Source organism: Balaenoptera physalus (assembly GCF_965194825.1).
Source record: "Balaenoptera physalus genome assembly, chromosome: 9".
In the NCBI taxonomy this organism is placed as follows: domain Eukaryota; kingdom Metazoa; phylum Chordata; class Mammalia; order Artiodactyla; family Balaenopteridae; genus Balaenoptera; species Balaenoptera physalus.
The window spans coordinates 107,485,201-107,509,379 of NC_138888.1; the positions used below are offsets into that span (position 1 = coordinate 107,485,201).

At 38.2% G+C, this 24,179-nt stretch overlaps 1 protein-coding gene across 9 annotated transcripts in view; it reads right to left on the reverse strand.

Moving 5' to 3' along the window:
- Positions 1–1,235: 1,235 nt before the first annotated feature.
- Positions 1,236–24,179, reverse strand: part of PHF3 (PHD finger protein 3) — a 97,879-nt gene continuing 74,935 nt past the window's right edge. For all 9 annotated transcript variants that reach the window (XM_082474060.1, XM_082474058.1, XM_082474062.1 and 6 more), the window contains 10 exons: positions 22,718–22,865; positions 22,479–22,635; positions 21,113–21,229; positions 12,016–12,147; positions 11,016–11,151; positions 9,056–9,251; positions 8,375–8,522; positions 6,081–6,170; positions 3,861–4,056; positions 1,236–3,638 (listed from right to left, as the gene is read on the reverse strand). In XM_082474060.1, the coding sequence (XP_082330186.1) occupies positions 1,531–3,638; positions 3,861–4,056; positions 6,081–6,170; positions 8,375–8,522; positions 9,056–9,251; positions 11,016–11,151; positions 12,016–12,147; positions 21,113–21,229; positions 22,479–22,635; positions 22,718–22,865 (3,428 nt within the window). In that variant the 3' untranslated portion in view covers positions 1,236–1,530. The remainder of the gene's footprint in view (positions 3,639–3,860; positions 4,057–6,080; positions 6,171–8,374; positions 8,523–9,055; positions 9,252–11,015; positions 11,152–12,015; positions 12,148–21,112; positions 21,230–22,478; positions 22,636–22,717; positions 22,866–24,179) is intronic.

Sequence of the window (24,179 nt, forward strand, 5' to 3'; positions counted from 1 at the left end):
TTCAGAGGATATGGATGACAAAAAAAAAAGGGGGGGGTCTCAAGTTGCTGCAAGTTAGACAAAATGGTTTGGTTTTGAATTTCCACTCATTTTCTCTTCAGTAAAAACAGCAAGGCTGATTCAGTTTCAAAACCCATTTTTAACTCTAATCTGTAGACTTTTTAGGAAAACAAACTTTATCTTCTTAATTTTGTGAAGTCATGTATATTTTTCTTCATTAATACAGGTAAGTTAAAATACTGGTTTTTCTTTCCCTCCTTTTGGTCTCAAATGTTAGTATCATTTGGTAGCCACTGCTTTAACTTATAGCAGTCAATAAAGTATATGTAGTTAAGGATGTAAATAAATTTAGGTTTAGATTAGCAATAGCCTCCCTGTGCTTTCAAGAAAAACGAGCATACGACACTGTAGTTATTTACCCCCCAAACAAATTACAGTTAATTACACATTTTACAGAAAGATTCACAACACGTTTCTCTTAAACAAAAGTTCTGTGGTCTTACAATGATTAGTCAGTGTACCAAATTTTGATGGTGTACCAGTTTTCAGAAACATACCTACAAAGTGGGTTATAGCTGCACAGTTTTTCAGTGGTAGTTTTAAATTCTAGCTTCTTCAGAACTACACGATTTATCTCAATACCTTACAATCTAAGATAAAGAAATCGTTTTTCTCCTCATCTTAGCCTATATGCTCTTGGCTGAGTAAGAGAAGAACAATGTCTAAAGGTATTTAAAGCCTCAAAGAAGAAATTCTTTTACTACTGAATTTCAAATCACACACACAAAATAGGTGAGAAATTCTTTTATCATATTTAGAATCAAAATATCCCTTAAAATATTTACATTTTACAGTAAAAAGGATAGCAAAACACAAGATCATGTACAAGCTTAAGTATTCAAGTTTCTGAAGAGCCAAAAAGGAAAAGGAAAACAATGGACTACCACAAAGCTGTAGTACGGTAACAAACGCCTTCAATGAGTGCAGACTAAAGCAATAAATGTACTCCTTGGGTTTCTGATTCTTGGTCAAAAACTGCTCCACTAAATGATTAATATAATCCAATTACGAAGTTGCTTGGCTTTTTGTTGCTCCTCTACAGTTTCTTTGAAAACAGTGCAATTTAAAACAAACTTACAGAGGACACGTTACTCTCAAATTAGTCATTATATAAAGGACATTCACTAGAGGCAGTAAATATATTCCATAATTAACCATATTTACCAATTAAGGAATAAAACTAAAATTTCTAAGCCTTTATTGCATATTAATAAAACAAATCTTTGAATATACAGCAATGTAAAACTTTTAAAAATATTAAATTCCTATAACTAGGGCAGTTGGTGTGAAGAAGGGACGGTGAGCCCTGGCCCAGAGCAGTCTGCACCGACACACAGAATTTACTGTTCTGCAAACCACCAATATTAAAAACGTAAAAGATGGCACGATCCTAGCAGGCAATCATACAAAGGTTTAAAGATACAACACTTAACAGTTATTTCAACGCGCCCCTGGAGCAGCCTGCCGGCTTTACCTTTTGCTTTTGGCTCTGTCAGTGTGGTCCCTGTCCTTGTGGTGCCTGTCTCTGTCCTTCTCTCCTTCTCTGTGCTTGCCCTTCTCCCGCTCTTTGTCCTTCTCCTGGTCCTCACCCTTAGCTTTGTCTGCCTTCTTGTCTACACTCCTGCTGTCCCGGCCTGCTCCTCGCTCCCCATGTGACAGCCGTGCCCTCTCTTTATCCTTATGCCCCTCCTCCCTGCTCTTCCTGTCTCTGTCCTTGTCCTGGGCTCTGTCTCTGCGCCTATGCCTTTCAGATTCCTGCTCCCACTCCTTCTCATGGCGCTCTCTCTTCAGGTGGTGTGAATCACTATAAAATCTCTGACGATCCCCTTTACCCCTGTTAAATGGTCTATCCAGTTGCTGTTGGTCTTGCCTACCCCAAGGGTCACTATGGCGCCTTTCTGGCCTCCGAATGTCTTTAATCTGGTAAAAATTTTGGGGGCCTAGATACCTTGACGCTTGTGAAAGGGGACCCATCATACGTTGCGGTTGGCCTGTCAGATGAACAACAGGTGGCCAGGGAACCATGGGATTCTGAGCAAAGCCAAAGCCTGGAGGGGGAAGTAACGGGGGTGGCAAATGTGGCGGAAATCCAAACATGCTTTGTGGGGGGAAATTCGGAGGTCCTGGAAATGGAAATCCAGGCGGGCTACACTTGAGATGCTGAAGGTTGGGCTGCTGTGGCCTTACGGGTGAAAAGTTTGCACCTGTTCTGGGGCTGGTGTTTCTGGAAGTGAAGCTGATGCTTTTAGCAGGAAATTCAGATTGACATGTGTTTCCAGCCTCAAAATGAGATGCGGCTGCTACTGATCCTCTCCGAAACGGGTGCACGGTTTCAATATTCTGCATTAAAATCTCCTCCTGTAAGGGTTTTGCTTGTTCCGTTTGAGAAGTGTGTACGTTTTCTACTGATGGCGAGTTCTGTACAACCCCGGAATCATCACTCTGCTGAATACATGAGTTTTTCTCTACAGAAGGCAACTTTTCCTCGACACTGCTTTGTTCGGTTAAGTGCTCCTTGTGCGATAGGCCAGGCAGGGGCTGCTTCTCTCCATTCCGGCAGCTATCTCCGTCCCTGTTTTCTGAAGCAGACGCCTGCTGACTTCGCCCTGCTGCTTGCCTAGGGTCCCTTTTCAGGTTGATAAACTGGGGGGCCCGTGTCGTATTAGCAGCAAGGTTTTCACTGCAACTCACATTACCATCTATGTTTCCTTTTCCTACATTAGACCTGCAGGGAGAACTAGTATTTGAAGTCCAATTATCTTGCAGGTTATTCTCTTGATCTTGTAGCAGCTGTCTTTTTAACGCTCTCTCTTTACTCTCCACAGTCTCCTCTTGTTTTGACTGCATCGATAAATTTGTTAGGAATGCTTCTGTAGAAACATCTGGTGGTTTACCTCTGAGACTAAGACTTGTCAAAGGCCCAGCAGACACAGAAGAGGTCCCCATTCCGGATGCCTCTTCTCCTACTGAACTACCTGCCGACTCTGAAGGCTTATCTCCTTTCACCTTCACTTCCTTGGCTTCACCATCAGTTGCTTCCACTGTATCTATCTTCTCTGCTTTCAGGTTGGCTTGCTCATTTATAAATGGAATTTCTTTAAGAGTGTCTTGTTCTGTCCCTGACTGAGCTTGTTCATAGGCTTGACCAGTAGTGCCCAAAAGGCTCTGAAGGATATCATCCACAGGAAGAGGTTTGTTTGCCAATTCCAGAGTAGAAGGCTGATTTTCCCAGCCAATCAAGACCCCAGGAAGGAATCTTAAAGGTTTTGGTGGCTCCTGTTTGGTGACTTCCACTAAAGGTTCAATGACCGCTGGAAGGTCTTCCTGAAGAGTCTGCTGAGGCTTATTTCTTTGCTTGTGCAACACAGTTGTAAAAGAATTAAAAAAGTCATTTTCTTCTTCTGCGGCTTCCTCTGTGGAAACGTCTATCTTACTCTTTTTATCAGGCGGCAATGCTACCGGTGCGCTTTCAGGCACCTCGGCTGGGTGACCAGCGCTGGCACTGGCACTGTGCTGCCGTTTCAGCTTCTGACGGATAATCAAGCCCAGCAGTAGATTAGGTCTGTGCAGTTCAAGGCCTGTACAAGATCAAGAACATCAATCGACAGTCATCGTCAATCGTTACAAGAAAGAGTAAGATTCTGCATCTAGCTTATGACAGCCTCCTCAACGGGTGCCTGTCCCTGTCACGGCAGACCTCAAGGGCTGGGCCCCGAGAAGGAAAGCAGAGTCAGCTTTCCTGCTCCGGCCCTGCCTCTCACCTCACTTCACTCATATTCTATTATTAAACGGATACCTACCAGGTCCATCAAAGGGCACAAGAGGGTGTGGGATCTTATCCGCGGCGCCCAGAGGGATTAGGTACATGTCTTTAACCTGCTTCATGTTGTTAGCGGCCACTCCATAGCGCTTCCTGCTACTGAAGTACGCAAACAGCAAAGTGTAAGAAATCTGATCCTCTTCAGTCACAGGTGTGAAGCGAACCACACAAATTTCCTATTCAAGCAAATAACAAATGGTTGTTTAAAACAATAACCTAAACAGCAGCCTGGTTTTAAATACCATTCTCAATTAGTAATGATCTGCTGAGTTTTATGACTGTTACCAAGTAACGTGGCTTACAACTTAAATGCAGATATGAATACTAAAAGGAAACAACTCTTAGGAAAAGATCCTGGCTGATCCACTGGTGGATTTGTTTTATCTGAAACTGTCCCATAGAAACTGAGTCCCAAGGTAATTAGTTTGTGCAAGGTGACACACCTGTCAGTGGCAGGGAAGATATTTAAAGCCACGTCTCCCGATATCTATACTGTGTCCTTATGTCCAATGTTGTAACTCCTACAGAGGGCTGCCTATATTCTCAGCACACTGCAAATCAATAGCAGCCACCACCAGCGCCCCATCACGTACACACACACACACACACACAGAAACGCACAAATCCACGGATAATCCAAGTTACAGGGACTGAATCTAGGAATAAAGGGGGCTGGGTGAAAGACCTCAAATACACACAGCCATAAATTCTGTAAAAGCATTTGGCTTACTGAGGAACTTATTTGCTTGCCTCTGGGTTCTTGGCTTTGTTTCAGATACAAAAGACAGTCCCAATTTGGTGTTAATTTGGTAGTGTGAAAAATGGATGCTTCTTCATGCAACATGAAATGGGGAGAGCCAGATCTACTGCAAAGCCTAAACTGATGCGAGATCCTAGAGAAGACACATGAATGAGCTGAACTATGGCTCCACCTCTTCTAAGAGGTCTGTCATCCAGAGTGTCCTCCTTTGGGGCCAACAACTCCAGATGGAAGCACACTGTGCAGTACCAGAGGGGCAGATCTAGAGCGTTCCCAAAACATCCAAGAGTAGTACCTCCCAATACCTTCCTATGACTTTTACTATCATGAGAAAGTGAAAGCAAGTAAATGGAGTAACTTTTTTTATACTGCTTCAAAGTTTTATTTGTATTCTAATACAGTATCAAATTCTAAAATCTATATTGGAAAAAATATTATTTTCAGCTGACGATTATCCATTATGGATCATTACTAATCTTACTAAAGACTTCTGATCATAAAAGATAAAAAAATTAATGTTCGTTTATTCAAGATTTATTTTTTGAGTGTCTATAATATGCTGGGTATTATCATCCTTGGAGGGAAAAATGATTTCTTCTAATGATTAAATATTCCTGTATAGTTATGTTCTTTGAGTTAAAGAAATGATAGAAGATATAGAGAGAGAAAAGAAAAAGAGAGGTATTGCTACAGAGGCTACTAATTATCTCCCAGCATCCATCCTCCTCATTTCCTCCTATTACAAAGAGAACCCGTAACTTTTAGTTGGGCACATGGCCATCCAATAGAGATCACACTTCCCAGCCTCCTTAGTAGCCATATGAGGTATATGAGTAAGCTCTTGCCAATGGAAGTTAGAGGAAGTGAAAAGATAACTGCAAGTTCTAGGTCTTGCTTTTAAAACAACTGGACAGACATTCTTTTTTTCCCACTTGGTGCTGATAAGTCAGCTTTGACCCTGCTTGAATGATAAGGCCAACAGTCTTGAAAACAGCAAAATAACAAGACAGAGGAGACTAATCCCTGAATAATCTAATGACCTAAAGCCCTGAACTATGACCTACCTAACATAACAGGAAAATAAACAACTATATTCTATAAATATATTTTAGGGTCTCTTTGTCCCAACAGCTTAGCCTATGCCCCAACTAAAACAAATGTCTATAATCAAAGCAAGGCAAAATTCCAGGATGAATCTCAATACTTACTTTAAAACACTTCTTTCAAAACAATGACAGAAATTACTGAGAGAGCATACCACAAAAGGAATGCTGGGCTTTGAGCTCTAGCAAATGGCTATATAGTTCAGCTTTGTCAGGCATATCATGTGATTTAGTACTTGTACTGGCTCCCTCCCCAGGGGACCTTGCACAAGAACTCTCAGTGGTTTACTTTTCAAATATTATCTCATATTAGTAGAGTGAAAAAAGTTCTCCTCACCTTGGTTCCTGAGGCTTTAATTTTTTCCACATAATCCCAAACTGTCTGAGGTGATATTCTACCACCGACTTGAATACTATCTGGTAGATCCTGTGGTAACGACATGAAGGTGATCAATGTATACAGATTATATTTATTATAATGTCTATACCTCATACAAACTTAGCTCTAAGACTAATTTGAAATAGTGATAAAAAAACAAGTAAGTAAGATTATAAAATGCATCAGAGAACATAAGAAAGTACAGGAAGGGCAATTAGGCTTTACCTCAAATGTCAATTCCAAATGACTGAGATGGATGCCCAAAATACAGTTAAGAAAGAATCTGAGGTCAAGAAAAAGAAGCAGTGCAAGCATCCCAGTTTGACAATCCAGGAAGAAGAGTACAACAGATTTCAGAATATTAGGGGACATTGTTTTTCCCCTTCCACCTCCCCCTCCTTTTTTTTTGGTGGTAGTGAGTTGGGGTATGCCTTTATCACTAACAGCTGGATTTCAGAAGTTATCAAGCTTAATTATAGAGTATATTTTTGCACAGAAGAGAATAACATTGTAATAATGCAAGGTTCATTTTTTTTTAAAGGCACAATCTTTCTGAGAACAGATGACTATACATAAAATCAATCAAGAGCTGTACAATTAAGAATATTTGAAACTTTAATCAGTATATTTGTTTTTTATGAAAAGAGAAAAATCATAAAAAACATAATTAATCAAATCAATTCAATTGAACTGGATTAACTGAAATATAAATTCAATTAAATTTAAATGATTAATTGCTTTATTTTATTTGGGATTTTAGTCCAAATCAAACTAAAAATAAGTAGAAAGCAGAGGTGGAGTTCTGGAAAGCAATCACACAGAAACTGGCTCAGAAAATAATAGTTTTGTTTAAAATCAAAAGGGTCCCATAGTTTAGGACTTAATTATCCATTTAAAAGAAGAGTTATCTTCACCATGGACTGATCAAAGACTAAATTTCTAAACAGATTTGTTCAAAAAGAAAAGCACTGAATTTTTTTCTTATAAAATCAGTGTATCTAAAATATTACTTGCCAACCAAACTATATGTAAAATAAAGTTGTTTATTAATCAAAAACACAACTAGACAAATAAGCTGATGGAGATTAGATAAGCAACATCACATTGAGTCAAACTAATTTCATCCTAATACAAAGAAAAGTTTATACTAGTCTTAAAAAAGAACAGGCATATATATGATTTACGTTTTATAAAATACTGAAAACCATTTTTTAAAAAACTTTTGCCTCTATGGTCAGCAGACTGAGAATGAATGGAAAAAATGTTAGATATGCACATAATAGCAAAATATAATCTCAACAAGAATACAGTACACATATACTGATTTATTTTCCTTCTGCATAAACACAGAGAAATACAAACTTTATTCAAAGGAGTTCAGAAAACATCGTACTTTCTCACTAATCGTAATACTATAATACTACAGCTGCTTGTTTCCCATAAATACTGCATAGTAGTCCCTTCCTATCCCCTCAGGTATAAAACCAACCAAGGGCACCACTGCAGCAACCAAGGTCATTGCTCTCAGGACTGTCAGCTAACTGGAGAGTCTCAACTAGACAGCTGACCCTTGAACAACACAGGGTTTGATTAAGGGTGCCCCGCCTCTGCGCAGCTGATGAATCCGAGTATAACCTACAGCTGCCCCTCCGTATACACAGTTCCACACCTGAGGATTCAACCAACTGCGGGTCATGTGGTACCGTGGTTTTCACTACTGAAGAAATCCATGTGTAAGTGGACCACGCAGTTCAAAACTGTGTTGCTCAAGGGTCAACTGGGTGTGTATCTATATTCACAGAAATGGGCAGGTAAGAACCATAGTCATGAAGTTGGGGAAATTTAAGCAGTAGCGGAATTATAAGACTTGATAACAATGAAAAACTCTCCCTGACAAGCTAACACTGAAGGCCATAAATTTGTCCATCTTTTACTTAAGTCTGTATTTAAAGAAAAACTTAGATATCCACGCAGACTCTCATTAATCTTTAATTCTGACAGAGAATACATCTTGGAAAGAGTACAGGACATGTGGATTTAATACTTTCAGAGCACAACTTTCTACAGTACTAAAACTCCATTTGTGGACTCATAATTCCATTAATTGAATGGTTTAAGGATCACTGTCAATAAATATTTTTATCATGAATGAAAATTAAATACTTTTATTTTATTATGTTGTTTCTTTGCCTTTTGGCTTCAGAAACATATATGTCAACCCAGGCACAGAAGGGTAGAGAAGTTCACAGTACCTCTGTCAAGTACTCAGGGGAACCAGACACTGGGTAGGCTTTGGTAACAAATTTTGCTACAGATGGCATGTTGATAAAACCTTTCCAGATGAAGTTCAATCGAGCCAGGAAGGTAGACTCAACTTCAACAGTTCCAGGCATCTCTGGACTAAAAAATGACATTAAGAAGTTTTCAGCCTAAAGATCTGCTCGTGAATAAATGCATTTTCTATTTACTCATCAATCATTTCCATTTTAGCATGTCAAGAAAACCAAAATATGTAAAGGCTATGATTAAAGAGTTTATATTTTCACTTTAATGTACTTATATTTACATAGCCATGTTTTTACAGTCTTTCTTCTAGGCTGTCTTGTGGACTAATATGGTCCAGAGAAATGCAAGCAATTTTTCTTTAATGACTTATCTCCTGCCTCTTGGAGCTAATGCAATTAAAGAGAGTTTTAAAGTCAAGTCCCCACACACTCAAATCTCTAAATTAACTTTTAGAGTCTTTTAAAAAATCTCAATTAGAGTAGTCTTTTAAAAAATCTCAATTAGAGTACAGGAAGGTACAGTTACTGTCTCAAAAGAAAGGTTTCTTTCTTAAGAAACATGTCACTTTTCTAAAGTTTTTGAAGACTTCCAGGTATAATATGGCAAAGAGCTATAAAGAATAGAAATTATAACTAACAGAAAATTACCGTGGAGCAGAAGACAATGTTGACTTCGGAGACTCTTGTTTCTCCTCTTCAAAGAATTCAGAGGCCAAAATATTTGAGGTTGAAGACAAAGCATCTGCTATACTTTCTGCTTCATTGTCTGAATGTTTACGAGATACTCCAACAACAACTTTCACTTTTTTTGGAGAAAGATCATCTACAGGCGGTGCCATTCGACCTGAAGTCAGAAAACACCAAAATATACCATTTTTGTAAACTGAAATTTCTGTAACTTCATCCACTTTCACTTCTAAAGTTATTCAGTTTCCCTGACTGCCCTGTTGCATAACCATACATTTCCTGGCGGCGTAATTTGTAACTATCATCTTTCTCACAATGAGTTCTAGAACACCTCCCTTATTGATGTGAAAAATTAAAAAAAGAGAATGTTAAACAACTCAGACAAGCTTTTGAAAAGGAAACATTACAACCAGAACCTAAAAATGGCTTCCTGGTTCCCTATCAAACATTTTTTAAACTAAACTATACAGCACATTCCAACAGTCTTGAGAGGTAACATGAGGAACTAAGTAAAACAAATCTGTATCCCTACTTTGTGTTACATACAGCAGCAGTCCATGACATATGCATACTACAATGCTACTTAGTTACTAAGCATGAAAAACCACTAGTAAAGTTTAGAAAATGACACTGATTTTCTTTACAGAATCAAGAAGAAAACTCATTCAAACTTTCTGAAAATAGGTCAAGTCCAGTAGTATTTAACAAATACTTTGTGTGCTACCATTAAATTTATTGAAATATTACAATATTAAATATATTAATTATAAATATTATTTTAATCATCAAAATTAGTAGACATTAATAGAATTAACAAAAAAAAATTAAGATTTTTCCCAGACAAAAAACCTAATGAGTATACTAAAAATACTAGTAAACCATGGATAGCTTTCTTCAGAGATAACAATGTCTAAAAACACCCTCCCCTTTAAGTCTTTACCATTGTACCAACTGTGAACACACAATTTTGAGAAGATATGTCATTTTTATTATAAGAAAGCTGCCTAGTCTCTAAAACAATGATGGAGGGCAGCATGTTAACTAACCTGAAAAAATTTTCAGCTTACTGAACAAAGTATGCATCAGTCCTTTAGCATACCACAGTAAAAAAAAATAAAAATCGAGAGCTACATCTCTAGAGTTTTAAAAAACTCTCATCCTCCACCTTTACCAATAAACTGAATATAAACTTAAACTCTTGCTCAACACATTCCCATTTCTTATGCCCTAAATCCAGTCTCCAACACGTGTCAATATTACCTAACCTGAGTATCTCAAAGCCTCCCTTTAATTAAAAGCACCTTCATCTCCCTCTTGCACTAGCGTACAAACGCCTCCCACCTAGCCTCACTCCTTCTTCTCTTGGCTTCTTTCACCATAATCTCTACTCAAAGTCAGAGAAATCTTCATAAAATTCCAATCTGATATCATTCCCCTGCTAAAAACCCTTCAATCACTACCCACTGCTCTTAGATAGAAGACTAAAATCTTTAATATGGCCTACCAAAGCAGGTTTTCAGCAATTTTTATCAAAATCTGTAAAGTAACATTTTATATCATGATCCATTACTTACATACACGCACACTCCACATACTCCTGTGTGTCTGTGCACATGTATGTGTATACATGTATGTATGCATGTGTGGGGTTTTTTGTTATACATAAATAACGGGAACTAAAGTCTCTCAAAATCATACTTATCTTTATCAGTGCAATTCACTGTGATATTTTCTATTCTCTGTTTTCGTTTGTTTTTGAAATGCTAGTGAACTACTTACTAAATTGATTTCACTACTACTACTAAGTCACAATCTGACTCACCACCAGTACTGGGAAAACAAAAACCTATTTAAATTACAATTTACAAGTATTCCCCTTTCAAAATGAAAGCAACATTTAGGAAGAAATACTTCAAATTACCTATGCAAATTTTGCAGTTAAGATCAAAAAGATGTTGTCTGTGTTGACTAGTGGTATCTTTAGACAAGGAGTCAATCTCTTCTTTCTGTTTGTCAGATCCTTCTGTCTTCTCCACTGTCTTATTAGCTGTAGGTTCCTAACAACAGTGAGAGTAAAAATAGGTTAACAGAAAAACTTTGGCCTCAATTATTTAAATCATCTGATATTTCATACTGATATTTTTCCAAAATGAAACTGCTCCATTCATAGGTTGTTTTTCACGATTTCTTTAAAAAATAAATGCTAGATATTAACTATGACATAAAACATAGCAAAAACTCAAACATTTCTCATTCTTCAAGGCCTCTAACAAGATCTCATATTATTTTCTCATTGATATTTGAAAGTAAGAAAAGCCACACCTGCTCTCAGACTAGAGTCTATCTAAGAAGCACCTACAGATTTCGAGGCCTGTGATGCAGGTGGTCTGCACACTACGTACAGAGAAACAATGCTTTCAACATTCTCAAAACAACATTAAACCAATAATATAGACAACTCTAATAAATACACCGTTTAAAAAATTCTTTTTTCTACTTTAAGAACAAGAGAAGCAGTGGCTTCTCTTGTTGCGGAGCACGGGCTCTAGGCGCACGGGCTTCAGTAGTTGTGGCTTGCAGGTTACAGAGTGCAGGCTCAGTAGTTGTGGCACACGGGCTAAGCTGCTCTGTGGCATGTGGGATCTTCCCGGACCAGGGCTCAAACCCATGTCCCCTGCACTGGCAGGCAGATTCTTAACCATTGTACCACCAGGGAAGTCCGCCCCCCTTTATTTTTATATTTCAAGTGAATCATTTAATGTGAGTAAGGCTCAGTTTGATATTACCGTAAGTATTAACAGAAGAAAATGGTTAAGTATAAACATGTTCCCTTCTATCAAAAACGGGCAAATAAATCTTTCCTGAATCTTCGTGTTTCGAGCACTATACAACATGCTACTACCTCTATTATCATCATTTACCTGAATCTCCATGGCTGCTTCCTGTTCTTTCATTGGCGCATCACTCTCAATTTCTATCTCACCTTTATGAGTTATCTTCGTGATTGGTCGTCTTTCCACTTCCCTCTGTTCTTTCTCAATCATCTCTATGGTCTAATAGGAAATATTTTAAAGAAAACTTCACAGTTAAAATCACAGATGACTTTTAACCTTTAGGTAGTCTCTCAAGCAACAAACATATACTGAGTACTTGCAAATGTCAGTTTCAAGTGCTGGGGTTTTAAGAATTAGACCTCATACGTCAGCCTGGAGAAGTTTACATGTACAGTAACTGGAGGCAGCTGAAGTGTAATCTAATTTGCAAAGTGATGAAACATGATATTTACATTTAAAATCTGCTTTCTGATCTAGTATTTCAGCAGGTGCCACAGAGAAATAACAATCAAGTTCCTCTTAGATTCCTAACTTGATGTTCTAACATCTCCCACAGCAGCAGAAATTTAGTCAAACAACAGAAACGGGCTGTCCCCCATCAGAAGGCTCCTGACAGAGCATACTTTGTGACAGTGAACAAGCTCAGCAACAAAGCATAATAAATACGCAAGAGCAGACAGAACTAGTAAAAGGTAGCTGAGAGTGGAATGGGTTAAGGAAGGTAAAGATGGATCTGGCCATTTGTCTTGTCACTGTTAAGTGCAAATCTTCCTTTAAAGAAAGAAATCAGATACACAGCCCAAAGAAAGAAACAGCTGGTCTCCCATGCAGATGACACCTGCAGCCACAGTTTCAAAGAAGAAGAAAGGCACGTGAACATTTGGGATACAAAGGGAAAAAAGAGATGGTGATACGATTTGCAAAATACGAGAAATTATACAAGGGGAAAGTAAAGAAATATGTGACTGAGTGTAATGTATCAAATTAAGGCCTTTTGCACATCAAACTAAATTTGGTAGATCAACATGGAGGCTTAATGCTTAAGACCAGGTAAATAGTGTAGAGTTAATGTATAAGGAACCACTATTTTCTAGAATAAAGGGCTAATACTCTAAGGCCATTGTAATAAAAACAGTGGATAATATGGCTATCTTGCGGTCACAATAATTTGAACTCACATATTCACCTCATGTTCAAAGATATTTCAAGTTCACAAACTCCCAATGAAAACTCTCAGCATTGGTAACTTTCAGAATTTTTTAGTTTTAAAAATGCAATACAGGAGACAGCTTCAAGATGGTGGAGGAGTAAGATGTGGAAATCACCTTCCTCCCCACAAATATATCAGAAATACAGCTACATGTGGAACAACTCCTACAGAATACCTACTGAACGCTGGCAGAAGAACTCAGACCTCCCAAAAGGCAAGAAACTCCCCACGTACCTGGGTAGGGCAAGAGAAAAAAGGAAAAACAGAGACAAAAGAATAGGGATGGGACCTGCACCAGTGGGAGGGAGCTGTGAAGGAAGAAAGGTTTCCACGCGCTAGGAAGCCCCTTCGCGGGCGGAGACTGCGGGTGGCAGAGGGGGGGAAGCTTCGGAGCCACGGAGGAAAGCGCAGCAACAGGGGTGCGGAGGGCAAAGCGGAGAGATTCCCGCACAGAGGCTCGGCGCCGAGCAGCACTCACCAGCCCGAGAGACTTGTCTGCTCACCCGCCGGGGTGGGTGAGGGCTGGGAGCTGAGGCTTGGGCGTCGGAGGTCAGATCCCAGCAACAGGACTGGGGTTGGCGGCGTGAACAGAGCCTGAAGGGGGCTAGTGCGCCACAGTTAGCCGGGAGGGAGTCCGGGAAGAAGTATGGACATGCCTAAGAGGCAAGAGACCATTGTTTCCTGGTGCACGAGGAGAGGGGATACAGAGCACCGCCTAAACGAGCTCCAGAGACGGACGCGAGCCGCGGCTATCAGCGCAGACCCCAGAGACGGGCATGAGACGCTAAGGCTGCTGCTGCCACCACCAAAAAGCCTGTGTGTGAGCACAGATCACTCTCCACACCTCCCCTCCCAGGAGCCTGTGCAGCCCGCCACGGCCAGGGTCCCGCGATCCATGGACAACTTCCCCGGGAGAACGCACGGCGGGCCTCAGGCTGGTGCAACGTCACGCCGGCCTCTGCCGCCGCAGGCTCGCCCCGCATCCGTACCCCTCCCTCCCCCCAGCCTGAGTGAGCCAGAGCCCCCAAACCAGCTGCTCCTTTAACCCCGTCCTGTGTGAGCGAAGAACAGACGCCCTCAGGCGACCTACATGCAGAGGCCGGTCCAAATCCAAAGCTGAACCCCGGGAGCTGTGCGAACAAAGAAGAGAAAGGGAAATCTCTCCCAGCAGCCTCAGGAGCAGCGGATTAAATCTCCACAGTCAACCTGATGTACCTGCATCTGTGGAATACCTGAATAGACAATGAATCATCCCAAAATTGAGGAGGTGGACTGTGGGAGCAACTGTAGACTTGGGGTTGGCTTTCTGCTTCTAATTTGTTACTGGTTTTATGTTTACCTTAATTTACTATTGAGAGCTTATTATCATTGGTAGATTTGTTTATTGATTTGGTTGCTCTCTTCCTTTCTTTTTTTTTTATATATATATTTTTTTCTTTTCCCCTTTGTGTCTATGTGTATACTTCTTTGTGTGATTTTGTCTGTATACCTTCGCTTTTACCATTTGTCCTAGGGTTCTGTCTGTCCTTTTTTTTTTTAATATAGTTTTTAATGCTTGTTATCATTGATGGATTTGTTTTATCGTTTGGTTGCTCTCCTCTTTCTCTTTCTTTTTTTATTACTTTATTATTTTTTTATCTTTAATAATGTATTTTTTATTTTAATAACTTTATTTTATTTTTCTTTGTTTCTTTCTTTCTTTTTCTCCCTTTTCTTCTGAGCTATGTGGCTGACAGGGTCTTGGTGCTCCAGCTGGGTGTCAGGCCTGTGCCGCGGAGGTGGGAGAGCCGAGTTCGGGACATTGGTCCACCAGAGACCTCCCAGCCCCAGGTAATATCAAACAGCGAAAGCTCTCCCAGAGATCTCCATCTCAACGCTAAGACCCAGCTGCACTCAATGACCAGCAAGGTACAGTGCTGGACACCCTACGCCAAACAACTAGCAAGACAGGAACACAACCCCATCCACTAGCAGAGAGGCTGCCAAACGTCATATGAAGTTCACAGACACCGCAAAACACACCACTGGACGCGGTCCTGCCCACCAGAAAGACAAGATCCAGCCTCACCCACCAGAACATAGGCATCGATCCCCTCCACCAGGAAGCCTACACAAGCCACAGAACCAACCTTAACCACTGTGGACAGACACCAAAAAAAACGGGAACTACAAACCTGCAGTCTGCAAAAAGGAGACCCCAAACACAGTAAGTTAAGCAAAATGAGAAGACAGAGAAACACACAGCAGATGAAGGAGCAAGGTGAATACTGACCAGACATAACAAATGAAGAGGAAATAGGCAGTCTACCTGAAAAAGAATTCAGAGTACTGATAGTAAAGATGATCCAAAATCTTGGAAACAGAATGGAGAAAATACAAGAAACGTTTAACAAGGACCTAGAAGAACTAAAGTGTAAACAAACAATGATGAACACCACAATAAATGAAATAAAAAATCCTCAAGAAGGAATCGATAGCAGAATAACTGAGGCAGAACAGATAAGTGACCTGAAAGATAGAATAGTGGAAATAACTACTACAGAGCAGAGTAAAGAAAAAAGAATGAAAAGAATTGAGCACACTCTCAGAGACCTCTGGGAAAACATTAAACGCACCAACCTTCGACTTATAGGGGTTCCAGAAGAAGAAGAGAAAAAAAAACAGGGACTGAGGAAATATTTGAAGAGATTATAGTTGAAAACTTCCCTAATATGGGAAAGAAAATAATCAAGACCACAAATCACAGAGAGTCCCATACAGGATAAATCCAAGAAGAAACACGCCAAGACACATATTAATCAAACTATCAAAAATTAAATATAAAGAAAAAATATTAAGAGAAGCAGGGGAAAAGCAACAAATAACATACAAGAGAATACCCATAAGGTTAACAGCTGATCTTTCAGCAGAAACTCTGCAAGCCAGAAGAGAGTGGCAAGAAATATTTAAAGTGATGAAAGAGAAAAACCCACAACCAAGATTACTCTGCCCAGCAAGGATCTCATTCAGATTCAATGGAGAAATTAAAACTTTTACAGACAAGCAAAAGCTAAGAGAATTCAGCACCACCAAACCAGCTTTATAATAAATGCTAAAGGAACTTCTCAAGGCAGAAAACACAAGAGAAGGAAAACACCTACAATAACAAACCCAAAACTATTAAGAAAATGGTTAATAGGAACACACATATCAATAACTACCTTAAATGTAAATGGATTAAATGCTCCAACTAGAAGACATACGCTGCCTGAATGGATAAAAAAATGAGACTTGTATATATGCTGTCTACAAGAGACTCACTTCAGACCTAGGGACACATATAGACTGAAAGTGAGGGGATGGAAAAAGCTATTCCATGCAAATGGAAATCAAAAGAAAGCTGCAGTAGCAATTCTCATATCACACAGAATACACTTTAAAATAAAGACTATTACAAGAGACAAAGAAGGACACTACATAATAATCACGGGATCAATCCACAAGAAGATATAACAATTGTCCACATTTACGCACCCAACATAGGAACACATCAATACATAAGGCAAATGCTAACAACCATAAAATGGGAAACTGACAGTAACACAATCATAGTAGGGGACTTTAACACCCCACTTTCACCAATGGACAGATCATCCACAATGAAAATAAATAAGGAAACACAAGCTTTAAATGATACATTAAACAAGATGGACTTAATTGATATTTGTAGGACATTCCATCCAAAAACACAGAATACACTTTCTTCTCAAGTGATCATGGAACATTCTTCAGGATAGATCATATCTTGGTTCACAAATCAAGCATTGGTAAATTTAAGAAAATTGAAATCGTATCAGGTATACAATCTGACCACAACGCTATGAGACTAGATATCAATTACAGGAAAAAACCTGTGAAAAATAGAAACACATGGAGGCTAAACAATACACTACTTAATAACCAAGAGATCACTTAAGAACTCAGAGGAAATCAAAAAATACCTAGAAACAAATGACAATGAAAACACGATAACCCAAAACCTATGGGATGCAGCAAAAGCAGTTCTAAGAGGGAAGTTTACAGCAATACAATCCTACCTCAAGAAACAAGAAACATCTCAAATAAAGAACCTAACCTTACACCTAAAGCAATCAGAGAAATACGACCAAAAAAACCCCAAAGTTAGCAGAAGGAAAGAAATCATAAAGATCAGATCAGATATAAATGAACAAGAAATGAAGGAAACAATGACAAAGATCAATAAAACTAAAAGCTGATTCTTTGAGAAGATAAACAAAACTGATAAACCACTAGCCAGACTCGTCAAGAAAAAAACGGAGAAGACTCACATCAACAGAATTAGAAATGAAAAAGGAGAAGTAACAACTGACACAGCAGAAATACAAAGGATCATGAGGGATTACTACAAGCAACTATATGCCAATAAAATGGATAACCTGGAAGAAATGGACCAATTCTTAGAAAAGCACAACCGTCCAAGACTGAACCAGGAAGAAATAGAAAATATAAACAGACCAATCACAAGCACTGAAATTGGAACTGTGATTAAATATCTTCCAACAAACAAAGGCCCAGGACCAGATGGATTCACAGGCAAATTCTATCAAACATTTAGAGAAGAGCTGCCACCTATCCTTCTCAAAGTCTTCCAAAATATTGCAGAGGGAGGAACACTCCCAAACTCATTCTACGAGGCCACCATCACCCTGATATCAAAACCAGACAAAGATGTCACAAAAAAAGGAAACTACAGACCAATATCACTGATGAACATAGATGCAAAAATCCTCAACAAAACACTAGCAAACACAATCCAGCAGCACATTAAAAGGATCATACACCATGATCAAGTGGGGTATATCCCAGGAATGCAAGGATTCTTCAATATATGCAAATCAATCAATGTGATACACCATATTAACAAACTGAAGGAGAAAAACCATATGATCATCTCAATAGATGCAGAAAAAGCTTTCAACAAAATTCAACACCCATGTATGATTGAAACCCTTTAGAAAGCAGGCATAGAGGGAACTTACCTCAACATAATAAAGGCCATATATGACAAACCCACAGCCAACATCGTTCTCAATGGTGAAAACTGAAACCATTTCCACTAAGATCAGGAACACAAAGAGGTTGCCCACTCTCACCACTATTATTCAACATAGTTTTGGAAGTTTTAGCCACAGCAAACAGAGAAGAAAAAGAAATAAAAGGAATCCAAATCGGAAAAGAAGATGTAAAACTGTCACTGTTTGCAGATGACATGATGCTATACATAGAGAATCCTAAACATGCTACCAGAAAACTACTAGAGCTAATCAATGAATTTGGTAAAGTAGCAGGATACAAAATTAATGCACAGAAATCTCTTGCATTCCTATACACTAATGATGAAAAATCTGAAAGAGAAATTAAGGAAACACTCCCGTTTACCACTGCAACAAAAGGAATAGAATACCTAGGAATAAACCTACCTAAGGAGACAAAAGACCTGTATGCAGAAAACTATAAGGCAATGATGAAAGAAATTAAAGATGATACAAATAGATGGAGAGATATACCATGTTCTTGGATTGGAAGAATCAACATTGTGAAAATGACTCTACTACCCAAAGCAATCTACAGATTCAATGCAATCCCTATCAAATTAACAATGGCATTTTTCACAGAACTAGAACAAAAAATTTCACAGTTTGTATGCAAACATAAAAGACTCCGAATAGCCAAAGCAATCTGATAAAGAAAAACGGAGCTGGAGGAATCAGACTCCCTGACTTCAGACTATACTAAAAAGGCACAGTAATCAAGACAGTTTGGTACTGGAACAAAAACAGAAATATAGATCAATGGAACAGGATAGAAAGCCCAGAGATAAACCCACGCATATATGGGCACCTTATCTTTGATAAAGGAGGCAAGAATATACAGTGGAGAAAAGACAGCCTCTTCAATAAGTGGTGCTGGGAAAACCAGACAGCTGTATGTAAAAGAGTAAAATTAGAACACTTCCTAACACCATACACAAAAATAAACTAAAAATGGATTAAAGACTTAAATGTAAGGCCAGACACTATTAAACTCTTAAGAGGAAAACACTGGCAGAACACTCTTTGACATACATCACAGCAAAATCCTTTGTGACCCACCTCCTAGAGAAATGGAAATAAAAACAAAAATAAACAAATGGGACCTAATGAAACTTAAAAGCTTTTGCACAGCAAAGGAAACCACGAACAAGATGAAAAGACAACCCTCAGAATGGGAGGAAGTATTTGCAAACGAAGCAACTGACAAAGAATTAATCTCTAAAATATACAAGCAGCTCATGCAGGTCGATATCAAAAAAACAAACAAACCAATCCAAAAATGGGCAGAAGACCTAAATAGACATTTATCCAAAGAAGATATACAGAATGCCAACAAGCACATGAAAGAATGCTCAACATCACTAATCATTACAGAAATGCAAATCAAAACTACAATGAGATATCATCTCACACCGGTCAGAATGGCCATCAACCAAAAATCTACAAACAATAAGTGCTGGAGAGGGTGTGGACAAAAGGGAACCCTCTTGCACTGCTGGTGGGAATGTAAATTGACACAGCCACTATGGAGAACAGTATGGAGGTTCCTCAAAAAACTAAAAATAGAACTACCATATTACCCAGCAATCCCACTACTGGGCATATACCCTGAGAAAACCATAATTCAAAAAGAGTCATGTACCACAATGTTTATTGCAGCTCTATTTACAATAGCCAAGACATGGAAGCAACCTAAGTGTCCATCAACAGATGAATGGATAAAGAAGATGTGGCACATATATACAATGGAATATTACTCAGCCATAAAAAAAAAAGAAATTGAGTTATTTGTAGTGAGGTGGATGGACCTAGAGTCTGTCATACAGAGTGAAGTAAGTCAGAAAGAGAAAAACAAATACTGTATGCTAACACATATATATGGAATCTAAAAAAAAAAAAAAATGGTTCTGAAGAACCTAGGGGCATGACAGGAATAAAGACGCAGATGTAGAGAATGGACTTGAGGACATGGGGAAGTGGAAGGGTAAGCTGGGACGAAGTGAGAGAGTGGCATGGGCATATATACACTACCAAATGTAAAACAGATAGCTAGTGGGAAGCAGCCGCATAGCACAGGGAGATCAGCTCGGTGCTCTGTGACCACCTAGATGGATCGGATAGGGAGGGTGGGAGGGAGATGCAAGAGGGAGGAGATATAGGCATGTATGTATATGTATAGCAGACTCACTCTGTTATACAGCAGAAACTTAAGACACCATTGTAAAGCAGTTATACTCCAATAAAGATGTTAAAAAAAAATGCAATACAGTGCACGTACTACATATGTTATATAACACACCAGTTAGGTCTGGGACAGCACTACTTAACTATACACAAGGTATTTCTGTGAATATAAACACTCATACGTGATACTTCAGGGTCACATTTTATCAATAAATTGTTAATGAAAAATAAAGCCCTTATTCTTGAAAATTTTTGGCATTTGAAAATGAATATTAAAGGACTATAAACCTATAAAATTTTCATTCTGACTTAACCTGGCTCCACAAATTACCAGTATTCATAAAACCTTCAAACTATGCTTTTGAAACATGCAAATGTAAGAAAAGATACACCTATTTTCCCATCCTTCTGATTTACAAAATATAAGGTAATTATGTAAGTTGATAATTGGAGGAAATGAGAAAAAAGCAGAAGAGATCAGGAAAAATCAACAACAAAAAATTTAAGAATAGGCTAATGGAGGATCAGTAACAAAAAAACACAGAACTAAAAGTCTGCTGCTGTGCATTCTGAGGTGAATTACTACCTCTGTGTATATCGTTTTTCTCTATGGCTGAAAAAATATGTTTTGATATAGACAAACACATATTCATAGATATTTTGATAGAGACAAACACATATTTATAGATAATCTTACATGTCTATTTTCTCTTCGTCTCCAAGCAGCTAACTCTTTAGAAGCTAGTTCTTCTGGACTCATTCTTATAAGGTGATCAGGGGTTACTTCTCCTTTTAGCACTTTTTTAAATAATATCTGGAGGTATTTAAAAATGGGAAGGAAAGGAGAGAAAAACATTTTTAAAAGAACGAAGAGCTGCTGTATAGAAACTTGTAATAAACGAAGATGAAATTTTGAAACCTAATTTACAAATGTTTAATGATTCACGTATTACCTCCTGCAAAGAGAATAAATGACAGCCTTGTGTTCTGGAAAGTTAGCATCTAAGGTAGCTAAATACACATTCTGTATAAAAACCAAGACATAACGGAGAAGCATGTATGGTGAAGTCATTACAACACCTTTGCAAAGTTGTATTAAGTCTTCCCAGGGACACACACTGTCACAATAGCCAACCCATGACTGTATAGCAGATACTGCATAAAAGAACTTCACTGAACGTGATGTCTTTCATATTTTTAAGATTTCATATGTTTAAATCCTAACAGGCTTTAGAGGGGACTCCAGAGCAAAGAACCAACTGTAAGAAAAAACCTGAAGGATTAAATATTTACTTGAAGAAAAGCTTTCAGATTATGTAATTTAAAAAGTATCTGATCCCCTGCACCATGATGGCAGATTGTACAATGTAGATTTTTCTTACGTAGCTGTTAGCATACTTCAAGAAAATACCTCATATCACACACTACAGCAAATACCATTACACAAACTGGCAAACTGATATCACTCATGTGCAAAAGTTGTAAAACTTAAAACAAATGTGTAAGGAGTTTGCATCTACACCCACAGCTTTCAGATTTCCTCTAAGTCCCAGGAAGAGATTAAGGATTCAATTAGAGTTTACTCCACTGCTAAAAGATTCTTAGAACTACTCATATTTAAATTAATAACAATATTTTAAAACAGCTTTCATTTTTACCAAAATGTAAATTATTTTCTTAAGCAGTGTATCTCTATTTTCAAATTTACATCAGAAGTATTAAATACATAGTGTTACAAATTTTGGTTTAACAGTGTTTTTGAAGAATACATATGAATGATTTTTTTAATAAACTGGATTAAACAAGGGACATAAAGGAAAGAAAACTCACATCAATCGAGTTAAGATAGATTTAGTATTTTATATTTTAATAGACATTGCATAACACTAGTCACCACTGTGCAGAATTCATAACTCAGTTCAGTGGCAAAAGACTTTACTAAAACTACTGGTCTCACTTCAAGAAATAAATTATAGATCTATTGTATGAAAATCATAAATCCCTATGTATTAATTAGGAAAGTCGGAAGCATAAAGATCCAGACATGAACAAAACATACTTACATTGTTTTTAGGATCCTTCAGATTGAACATCAAACTTCTATATTTGTTCTTATATTTAGCATCTGTGTCCCGAAAAAAAGAGAAAAGCTCTTTTTCAATTTTTGTGGCAACTTTTGCTGCCTTTTCCTCTGGTACCTTCAAATTTGAGTCTGTAAGTCTTAAAATTAGAATAATTCAATTATTTTCCAAATACATGAAGCGTATATTATTCAATCTTCTACAATAGCAACACGTGTTACCTTTTCATAAGAATATCTTTGAGAGAATGCCGGACGCTCTGTCGGATCTGGTCTGTGGAAGGCTTGGAGGCAAGAGCTGCCGGAGGATGTGCACCAGGAGGGCCCTTTTCAGCTTTCTTCTTCTTTGTCTCTTGCTTCTCATGAGCACCTAATTTAAATAAATATCAAAACTCACTAAATCGCTTTTAAAAAGATATTTTCCTTTTTAATGCATAATATAAGTTGACTGATTAAAAATCACTATTTTAAAATCATAAGATCAGACTCCATATTCCACACTGAAATATTCCTGACATTGAAATTCTAATCTATGTATGATGACAGATGATAACTTAACTTATTGTGGTGGGTCACTGTGCAATATATACATATATCAAATCATTACACTGTACCACTGAAACTAATGTTATATGTCAATTATACCTCAATAAGAAAAAAAAGTTCTAAATGAATTTTAATTAGAAATTAAGTGAGTAAAAAGTGGCCCTAATGCTATAAAATGTATATACCCCTTTCCCATATTAGATAATGGTTTTTAGAGCTACTTTTCATATATATAATATATATACCTGTAAAAAACTATTTAGAAAAATTGATCTGAACTTATTAGGTGTGCAGATAATGTAACGTCCTTACTAATACCACAAAACTGATGTATCTCTTCTGGTTTTAAAACAATTGTGTTAATCTGAATGTTAAGCTTTTCAAATGATTTTTCATTCCACCATTACTAATTTATGCGCATCTTCAGAATCTCAATGTCCTACAAACTCCTCATTCCAACAATTCTTAAATCGATCATTTTTTTACCATTCATGTCCTCACTTTCCCACACAGCCAACTTTGGCCAGGGAGCCCAACACCTACCATTCCACTGCAGCCTGAACATCTTAATTCTCTCTCCTTTAAACATCTGCATTGGCGAAAGCCACAACCTGGTGAAAGCTAACTTTTACCCTTCACCCAAATAGCCTACAAACAGCTGAAGGTAACTGGAGAGAGTAAGCACTGGTGCTGACAGATCTCACTTTAAATTTACAGCCACAAATCTCAAGTAGAGAGCTCAATCTGCCACCCTAATCCTATCAAACTGTCCTAGTAGATTTGCTCTCCCACTTTCCAAAAATGTATTTTATGCTTTTTCTCCTTTCTTCTCAAACCAATAATACCTCCAACTTCGACCTCATTTGATTTTCTCACTTCATATTTCACTGAGGAAGCAAAAGCAGTGTCAGCTATTTTCCCATCACCAAACCTACTAACGTACCTCATGTGTCCCCGCTCCTTCCACATGCAGCTTTCCCTGCTGTTACGATGCGTCAGCCGTCCTTTCCTATGACCGACCCCTCCAGGAGAATCCTATTTCCCTCTGATCTCTTCATGGACTTTGAACCTCAAGTATCGCCTCTCTCTCACTCCCACATCATCAAATTCTCTCCCTACTGGATCATTCCCATTAGTC